Source organism: Eupeodes corollae, chromosome 3, assembly GCF_945859685.1.
Source record: "Eupeodes corollae chromosome 3, idEupCoro1.1, whole genome shotgun sequence".
Taxonomy (NCBI): Eukaryota; Metazoa; Arthropoda; class Insecta; order Diptera; family Syrphidae; genus Eupeodes; species Eupeodes corollae.
Genome location: NC_079149.1, coordinates 71,450,714 through 71,461,266, shown reverse-complemented (window position 1 = coordinate 71,461,266; position 10,553 = coordinate 71,450,714). Strand labels below are relative to the sequence as shown.

General features: G+C 30.0%; 1 protein-coding gene across 1 annotated transcript; it reads left to right on the top strand.

The window, feature by feature from the left end:
- The first annotated feature begins 890 nt into the window (after positions 1-890).
- On the top strand, positions 891-10,333 carry LOC129949879 (glutathione S-transferase). The gene is made up of 5 exons (XM_056061587.1): positions 891-1,048; positions 5,196-5,448; positions 5,705-5,872; positions 5,939-6,081; positions 10,050-10,333. Exons 2-5 carry the CDS (start codon positions 5,205-5,207, stop codon positions 10,215-10,217), a joined length of 723 nt encoding a protein of 240 aa, XP_055917562.1. The 5' UTR covers positions 891-1,048; positions 5,196-5,204; the 3' UTR covers positions 10,218-10,333.
- Positions 10,334-10,553: the final 220 nt, after the last annotated feature.

The window sequence follows — 10,553 nt, the reverse complement described above, 5'->3', positions numbered from 1 at the left end:
TAAAACTTTATTTATTTTGGGCTTATAGTAAGGGGATTTTCGTTATGTTTATTCAGTATATCAGTAAAATCAATCAGTAAAATATTTGTTTTACATTTTTATCATGTCGAAGATTAATTTTTGGAAAAGAAAAAAAACATTTTAAGCTAAATTTATTTCGAAAATATGTACGTTTTAAGAATTTTAATGATGAAATTTAACTTTTACTGAACAGCTGACTGCAAAATGCGAACAAAATTCCATTTCATTTTACTGACGGCTTTCCAATTTGTAACTGTTCTGATGGCATCAGCAAAAATATTACTGACGAAATCAACATCAAAAGAAGATGCGAAGCTCCTATTTATTTAATACCTCTAATTTAAATAAAAAAATGGGTGGCACGACAGTCCATTGAGACTTACAACTCTCAACCATTCCTGTGTGCAAGTTATGTTGTCAGGGACCTCTAATTTAATGACGTAAATTACCTGATTGATATATGTACATATGTAAACGCTCATCAGTAAACATTTCAGATTCTAACTGTTTCAATTTTTACCGGTCTCTTACTCTTTTCGATACTTACAAGAGAGGGTCAGTGAAGATTTGATACCAAAACTAAATTAGCATTTTACTAAAAACTCATTAAATCAAATTAAATTGATTTTTTTTTTTAATATTTTAAGTATGTTAATAGTTTATACCTACTATGAGTGAAATTAATGAATGAAATGGAGTAAAAATAATAACAAAAATAATGCAACCAAATTGCCTTTCTGTCAAACGGCCACAGAGGTTAAGATGCGCTCCTGGTTTATTATTATTACCCACTATCTTTTTTCATTCTATGTTTTTTCTCTTTCACAGTTAAAATCTATATAAACTACCAAGAAACCAACAAAATTAATTTAACATAGAGGTATAAAAAGCGGTACGAAAGCGAGGCCCTCCTCCGCTTCGGTATCATAGCATTCGAATGTGGAGTATATAAAGTTAAGCGATTGAATTTGCCAGCGTAGTCTGTTCAGATTCATTTAAAGGTTCAGAGAGAACGCACTAGGAAAAGGTAAGGCAGTGCAGCAGTGAAAACAAGTTTTGGATTTAATAAATTTTTCATTTTCATTGACTACGGGCGTATTTCAAAAATAGATTAGAAAATCAAAATCAACATTCTTATAAAAACCCTATAGAACTTACCTTACATACTTGTTGATTAAAAAAATAATATAATTAATTTAAGGCTATTGACAATGATGTAACTTATTGAAAGTGCAACTGTGTGGCAATACATTCGGATTGCGAATTGTGTGAGTGAAATTCGATAGTCAAAAAATAGATTCAATAAAAAAAGAACAGTTTTGCGGTCATCGGCAATTCCCTAACTTCAAGAGGCAAATTAAATTATTTTTTTTTGTGTCTGTAAGTGGTGCATAATAAGTGACAATATTTTGACCACAATAATAGAACCGGCATGAAGTTATTGTGGCTTTATTAAGTGACTGATTGAGGTTATTGTCTGGTGACGGTTGATCTATTTGTAAGTGGTCCACATTCTTCTCCGCCAAGTCAGTGAATGTGAATTCAATTTATTTGATCTAATTCAATTAAGGGGGTATTCTGGTCTAGAGACATGAATTTTAGGTAATTTTTGAAGTGTTGTAGAAAAAAGCAAGCAACAATTTCACCATCAATTTTTTTATAAATTATTTATTCGCATTAGAAGCATACAAAAAAAAATAAAAAAGTAAAAAAAAAATCTAAATTCCGTTAGTTATCAGCTGATGGAGTGGTGCGTCTCAAAAATTTGGTACGTGACCATACCCACCATTTTAACTCTCCTAGAAATCTGAAATCAAAAACTAAAAAAGGTTATTAATCTACAATAATGTCGCAATGTCTGGAACTACGGAAAAGTTACAAACATTTTTTTTTACAAAATGGCGACTGCCTAAAGAAAAAAACAAAAATTTTACCACTTTTTTGAACATTCTTCGATTTGTTAAAAATAGTTAAAATTAAAATTTGGGGATGACCGTAGTTCCGGACGTAGACAAGTCCCTAAAGAAGACTCTCTTAAAATTTCAAGTAAATCGGTTTCGCAGAACCTGAGAAATCGTGGGTATCAGATTCAAAAAGACAGTTCTGAGAAAAACGCGTTTAAAGTACCCCATTATGTCTTTTGTTCCATTAGTTGCAGCCCAACCGATTTGGGTGGCTGCTCAGCAAAATACTTATTTCTCCGAAAATAATTTGAATTTGGGAAAATCGTCTCGTAGACATATTCTTAAATAGTTAAACTATGAAAATACGAACAAAAAAAAAATCGATTTTTTTTTATTTCTAGACCAGAATACCCCCTTAAGACATTGGACGACTGCAAGAAAATTGTACTGTTTGTGACTTTATAGTGCCTTTGTTGTTTGAACGAAAATGCGAATATATATTTGGCATTAAATGGTATTCTCTTGTGCAATATACATATAAATCCTATTAAATATTAAAATCAACAAGGATTCATTGAACATTTCTATACATAAATTAAGTCCTATGTGGGTTAGACATCCTTGTTTAGTTTACTAGAGATGTAATATCTTCCTATTAATATTACATATCTAGAGTTTAACTCTTTTCCTCAGGTTTTAGCTTAGTAAATAAAATGATTAAGATATGCCACAAATAAATATATGTATGCCTAATATACAAATAGGACTAAATAAAATGCATTATTATTGTATTACATTTTTTGTATTAAATATTTAAATACAAAAGTTAGCAACGTTTCGAAACAACATACTATGACAGATGAAACTACCAAATATGTAACTCCTGACCAGTATGTATGCACATAAGTCAATAATCATGAATATGGCCTTGCACGTCTTTTTTAAAATTTGACGGAATTTCTATATTACCTATAAGGAAAGGCAAAGAATATTTTTGTTGTCCATTCAACCGGATAAGCGTTGTATGGTTTAAAAGAAAAACGATTAAGGAAACCAATAAGTACGCAATTATTCAAGTCCACATAAAACTGCGAGTAGATAACGTGGAGTACCTAGTTATTGAAAGCGTTATCTCAAATAATTTATTGTTATTTTTAGGTTTGTGAATGTGCCGGATGATTTATCATGTTTATTAAATTTGTTTTCTTTTTTTTATTTATTGTATAGCATATACTTTCGATTTTCTGGTTTATTGCACAAGAAATTCACATTATGTAATTTTGCTGATTAGTTTAACTCTCTGACGACAACTCCTTAAAAATCGATTGTTGCTAAAGCATTAAAATATAAATATTGTACTTTGTACATTAAACGTTACTGGTTTTAGTATAATAAGAATAATACGAATACAACGAATAATCAACTTGTATCTTGTATTTATTCCCCTTTTTTACTCCCTATAAACTTACATGCATGGTTCAAGGTCCCATCATATCAGAGCTAAGGGTAAAATGTTTTTATTATAATCCAGGCACAGAAGTAAAATACAGAGTGCCTGCTGATCTTCATGTTAGCATTTCAATAAAATATTAGTTTGGAAATTTGTACGGTTTGTAATTTGTCAAACACTATTTTTTTTATTAAATTTTTAATCTATGTTGATTATTGATAAAGGGCCTCAGGCAAAACAACAGAAGTCCATTTAAATAGTTTAGTATTAAATTAAATTTTGACTTCTTTTAAGACTAAACTACTTCTTCGCCGTAGAGAGTTGCTTAGCTCAAGTATACTATATTTCGACTGCATTTTCAGTCTTGTCAGAATAATATTTGGATGATCAAAAAAACGAAAGGTTAAAAAAAAAACAAAAGTTTGCCCAATGATATTAATTTCAGAAAACAACTTTGCCAATAGACAACTTTCTTAACTTTCGACTCTTATTTTTTTTAGAAACGGAGCGTTTTGCAAATTCGTAGACTATCAAAGTAAGGTTAAAACATTATGCTAATTGATTGAAATACCTAAAGAATTAGTTTTATTTTTAGTTTAAAACATATCAAACCTGTTTAACGCATAATATTAATGTAATTTAATTAGTAAATATAATTAATTTAAATATTTGTTCTTGGTTACAAATATATCTGAAAATAGTACTATTTCTACTTTCTATTTCAAAATGAAAAAAAAATCGAACTACATACATACATAATAAAAATGAAAATCATTAAAACTATAAATATTTACCGCAAATTTTCAAATCAAGAAAAACACTCGCATTATTGCAAAGTTCCGTCAAGCAAACTGATGGAACCTTAACATATCTCCCCCAGAAATAAAATCAAGGAAAATCTTAAAGAAATACTCAAACTGGAAACAACTTTTCTAACCCTCACCAAGTATTTAAATTACATATGTACTTTGCTAAGAACATTTTGAATGTTTAGACGAAGAGAAGCGACACGAGCAAGATAATTTTTTTGTAGCGAAACTAACTAATTTCTGCACGGTTTTTATTGAAGAAAAGCAATGACTTAATATTTATATATAATAATTTCTGTAACAACTCTAAAAAATAATAGTTTATTCTTAGATCTACATACAGTTCTTCATCTTCTCTGTACATGCCCTGCTCTAGCTCAAAAACGCAAGAATTACCCAGGATAATTCTTCTTTAACGATTTAAATCACATCAACATAATCAGCCTCTCACGTTTCGTAAGGGACTCAAACTGGTCCATTAGACCAGTTTGATCTACATATGTAGATCAAAAAACCATATTTTTGGAAAATAAGATGTTGCTCTATTCTGACACAATTAAATATGCAAAAAGGTTTCAGAATAAATCAAATATCCTTGACCTAAAAAAGTTTCATGCACCTTATAATTTACCTTTTTAAACTCCGACGAGTTTATCGAATGTGCTGAAAACTTTTTGTATTCGACCAAAGAAATTGTTACCAGATATTTTTTTGCACATATACATATTTATTACAGAGTCAAAAAATTAAACTTGTTTTTGTTTATTATTTAGTTATAGCTTCATACATTTTTTCAGACTTCCTTATACACTGAAAACAGAAATTGTTTTCAATATTCATTCAGTTGTATCAACGATAAGTTATTCAAAGTATTTCATTTTAATTTAAATAATCACTCAGCTTTGGAAAACTATTTTCGCCCTTTTAACTGAAAATACCCTAATCTCTGATTTTTTTGTCCTAAAATTCAAATTTGTTGTATTTGTCTACAAAAAATAATAATAATTACAGACCTAAATAATGGCCGATGAAGCAAAACCCGCAGAAGAAGCACCCCCAGCAGCGCCTGCCGAGGGAGAGGCTCCACCAGCCGAAGGTGAACCTGCAGTACCGGTAGTAGCAGAGCCCATTAAACACACCTACACACTATTTTATTTTAATGTGAAAGCGCTCGCTGAACCTTTACGCTACCTTTTTGCGCATGGTGGTATTGAATACGAGGATGTTCGAGTGACGCGGGACGAATGGCCTGCATTGAAACCAAGTAAGTAGCCCGAATTCTCTTATCTTTAGAAATTATATGTTGGTCTAGTTGCTTATGGTAATGGTGATGAATGTGAGGGTTCATTGCCAGAACAAGCATTTGAAGTTTTGGCACCAAATTGTTTGATGATATCAACGCACAAGCTTTCAGTTTTTTTTTAATTCTAAATTTAATTTCAACTAATTTGGGCCAATACTTAATTTAGATTTTTAGTGCTATTTTTCTTTGAATACAAAATTACACGATCATGTTACAGCAATGCCAATGGGTCAAATGCCCGTGTTGGAAGTTGATGGCAAACGTGTACATCAGAGCATTTCGATGGCTAGGTTTTTGGCTAAAACTATTGGACTGAGTGGCGCCAATCCATGGGAGGATTTGCAAATCGATATTGTCGTTGATACGATCAATGACTTCCGCTTAAGTAGCGAACAATGTGTGATGTTGCATGTTCAGTGTTGTTTGATTAATCTTGTTTTTTAATATATAGAAATTGCAGTCGTATCCTATGAACCGGAGGACGAAATTAAGGAAAAGAAACTCGTTACACTGAATACAGAAGTCATTCCATTCTATTTGGAGAAATTGGAACAGACAGTTAAGGATAATGATGGACATTTAGCACTTGGAAAGGTACCTTATACTTCTATATATTTATTACTCTATACATATGTATATTTGCTAAAATTATAATTATTTAAATATTTATTATGTGCTACCTTGAAACCCTACTGGTACCCATATTGGCTATATGGCTATGATGAACTCCTGTGACTGTTTAACTGAGAGAATGGGTATCTGTCTCCAACTCAGTCTGCTCTCCCCTTTTGATTCTTCTTAAATTCGACATTCCCTGAATTGTTTATAAGAACTTTCATTTATTTTATTTTGTATATATAATCCATTTTTTTTAAAGGTTTAGAGAGATTATCAGTTCAAAGTTTTTAGAAAATATTAGTTTAATATTTTTTTTGAGTCAAATATCTTAAATAGATTTACAAACATTATTTTCATATTTTCTAAATTTAATTCACACACGATTGGCCAAAAGGACTTGATATGGTAAAGTTGAATATATTGAATTAGTTCTCCAATGAAGAATTAGTTAACTCTTTCAACTTTTGATTACAAATCTGAACATTGGCTCAGATTGTTAATGTCTTATTGCAATATTTTCATACGAGTTCTTGATACGTATCCTTTTAAAAGTGTTTTAATACAAAAACAAAAAGTTGGGATTAGCATATGAAAAGCCTTAAATAATAAAATCTAACTCCTGTTCGCCCTTGCCGTCAACATTTAAGTTTTGATATTTCACCAGTAACTGATAAATATGACTTATCGATAAACCATGATGTAATGGACTATTTTTCATACCTACAAATTCAGGGGACCTACTATGTAACTCGATTCTACTTTTGATTCTATTTGAAACTCATTTCCGATTCTACTTTCAAATGGTACTACGTATGAAAGTAGAATCGGATGCCTGTTATAGCAACTCGTTTCAAAAAATGTTGTACTTTCGAACGAGTATCGAGTTGTTTCACAGTTTTAAAAACAAAAAAGAAACAAAAATAAATAAAAAAAAAAAAATTTTTGGAGAAGAATAATTATTACAAAAATGGTCACGGTTGGAATTTGGTTTAATTTGCAAGGAAGTGAAGAACGCAACGATCAAATTGAACGCAGAAGAATAAAAGATAATTATAACATAATGGCGCTAAGTGAGAAAAAGTTTGTACATATGTACATATATTTGTAAAAACTGCAGTTTTTTAAGGACTGCAGTTGAGTCAGTAATTAACTTTAAGTCAGTTAACTTTTTTTAGTCTTTTGATTTCATTTAGTCTTTATAAGTAGAAAGAATATTAAGAGTACGTTGTTTGGGAGTATATTGTAAATTGAAAAACAAAGTAAAGAGATAAATATAACAATAAGGAATACATCTGTATTTCAGTTTTTTTTTTCAAAAAGTTTGATTACTGATGCGTTTTAAAAACAACTTTAGAGATGTTGTTCATATTTGTCATACATTTATGTATACATAGTATATGTGTAATACATTGTTGTAATAGTTAAATAATATTTTGTTTTTCCCAAATGATTTGATATCATTGAAATATGCTGAATCAGATTTAGAAAGAAAAAAACTTCTGCTTCTATTTCTTGCTTGAATGATGTGTTAAGGGTGTTCGTTATAAAAAGTTCGTGTTGTACTAAATTACCTCCGGAAAAAGACATACAAATTCTTTTATTTTGTTTCAAAATTAAGTTGTAATCAAATAGTTTTTGAAAAATTGATTATCAAATTCAAAATTAGATAAAAAGTTGAAAAAGATGAATTTTTCAAGTTTTTATGTATTTAAGTGTTAATTTTGTTTCCTGTACTTGATTTGTTTCAACTTTTAGTCTAATGCCAAAACTAGAAAACCAAATGAATGAAAATTGAGTGTTTTTTTATACATATTTCATATTATTTTCAAATCCCTGTAGTAGCTTAGTAAAAATACTTTAAAAAAAATTAATTGACTTAAAGTTAATTAACAGCAGTGAAAACACTTACTGAGTGCTAAATAAAACTTCTAATACCACAGTACAGAAGAATTTGTACTGACTAAAAAGACTAAAACCAGTTAAAAGAACTGCAGTTAAACAACTTTTAGTCAATTAACTGCTTTTTTAACTTTTAAGTCACTAGGCCCTGGTTCACAACGGACTGTTGCGCCACCCAATTTAATTTAATTTAACTGCGACTTAATTGAATGCATTAACCAAAAGACTTCTCTGATATATACGGTAGAATTAAGAATTATCGTCTTTCTAAACACCATATCATCCGACATGACTATTCGAAAAAAGACAAAATGCTGTTCCGATTACCATAAAGTTATCAGCACCATTGAATTTTTTGGCAACAGGAGGTTACCAAAACCAAATCGGTGATTACAAGAACGCTGGAATTGCACAGCAAACCATGTCAAAAATACTTACGGAAGTTTTGACTTCAATCGAAAGAGTCATGTGTCCGCTGATGATGAATTATGAAATAAATGAGGAAGAGAAACGAAAGTCCAAACGCTATTTTTGACAAAAATCACGAATTGCCAGTGTAACTGGGGTGGTAGTTAAAACTCATATTCAACCGATGAGAAAAAAACTTCGCTCGCAAGCACATTCGATGTAGAGTGATTATTTTCGATTTATCTTTGTTTTGAATTCTACTTTCGAGTTACGTAGTTCCTCGTTTGTTCGAAAGTTTATAAGAATTTAGTTGGCACTACTAGAACTATTCAATTCTCGTTCGTTCGAAAGGGGTCAAATAGATACATAGTACCAATTTTTCGAATTCGAGCAATTTTATTGTAGAATCGATTTACATAGTAGGACCCCGGGGAAACAAAATTTGAAGTTTAAATCGAGTGGATAATCGTACGATTTGTCGAAAAAAATGATGTCCATTTAAGAACATTAAAATGTGCATCTTATTAAAATGTCTACATAACAAAAGTACAATTTGTCAAAATGTAGATCAAAGGCTGTTACAAAAACTCAGGGTTCATAAATAAAAAAAACTGCTTCCTAAATTCGGGTTTTTTTTAAGGGCAAGAGGTTTAAAAATATTTTGAAGGCTGTTTGCTTCATGATAAATATCTTCTTTTTTTAAATTATTTATGTTTATTTCACTAATATTATTCTGCAATCTTATTGTATGCACTGTTCTGCTCAAAAATATTCATTGATAACGGTTGCCCGATTTGTCTTATCTACCACGACATCGTAAGAATCAATACTTTCAAAATTGACGTTATGATCAGAAGACATTTTTAACGTTCGATATTTTGATAATCAAAGTTGTTGGCACGAGTACGATAACTTTGGCGACAAGATATAATAACGGTTTTTCGTAGAGGGGTTTAATACAAGCATTTTTTTACTATGGAAGGGGGGGAATTTTCTCAAAAACTGAAAGACATAAAATCATCTAGTTTTCAGTTTTTAATCAAAAACAAATAAGAGCAATAAATTCTGAAATAAAAACAGTGGTAATTAATCTTGAAGTATTGAAAAATTACACTTTAACCCTTTTTTTTACTTTTTTTTTGCACAAATTTTGACTTTAAAACTATTTTTTTCAAGAACTATGCATAGTTTTGACTTGATTTAAAAACAAGCTAATAGAAAGAAATGTTGGCTTTAAAAAAGGAATAAAACTTAATTGTAAATATTACCGTTATTTTTTAATTAATTTTTTTCCATTTAATGTACATATTTTTTTTAATTGCCCCTACCGCCTAAACGGTAGAGATAGACCCCCCCTCCGTAGTAAAAAATGCTTGTTTTTAACTGTTCTATACAAATCCGTCATCAAACTTTGTCGCCAAAGTTATCGTACTCTCCGCAAGTTGTTTTATCCGTCGATTTATTAAATCGATTTTTTAAAATCTGCAAATCGCACAAAGCCAAAAATTGTTTGATAGTGTTATGATAAATATATTTCATTTCTTAATCATATTATTATTAAATTATTCTATAACTTAACTAGTAACTATATATGTGTAATAAATTATCAAATAATCATATGACACATTTCCAAATAGCTTACATGGGCCGATATCTATTTTGCTGGCATTTTGGATTACATGAATTATATGGTGAAGCGAGACCTTCTTGAGACTTATCCTGGATTAAGAGCCCTTGTCGATTCTATCAACAGCATTGAATCCATTAAAGCCTGGATAGAGAAGCGACCACAGACAGAAGTTTAAACACAACGTTATAGCAATTATATTAATACTGAGCTGTTCTAACACTTAATCAGCTTTCATATTATATACTTCAAATATTACTACGTAATTAAATACTAAAACCACACACAACTACACACATTTTTGTTCCTTTTTTGTATTAACATAATTTTATTTTAGTATTTTCCAATGCTCTTTTTTATTTCGTTCGGGGAAAGAAATGAATAGGAGTTATTTTAATTAAAGAGATATTTAAAGTTCTTTCAATATATCGGCCATTCTTTTTAAAGGTATTTTGCTGAGAAGGAACAAAAATTCAAAAAATTTAATCAGTCTTTATAATCTTTATAATTTACA

Bases quoted from the DNA above. Each gene is read 5' to 3' on its own strand.
- LOC129949879 (XM_056061587.1), top strand. From the start codon at position 5,205: ATGGCCGATGAAGCAAAACCCGCAGAAGAAGCACCCCCAGCAGCGCCT. The intron at 5,449-5,704 runs GTAAGTAGCCCG...ATCATGTTACAG, and splicing joins ATGGCCTGCATTGAAACCAA to CAATGCCAATGGGTCAAATG. The intron at 6,082-10,049 runs GTACCTTATACT...ATTTCCAAATAG, and splicing joins GACATTTAGCACTTGGAAAG to CTTACATGGGCCGATATCTA.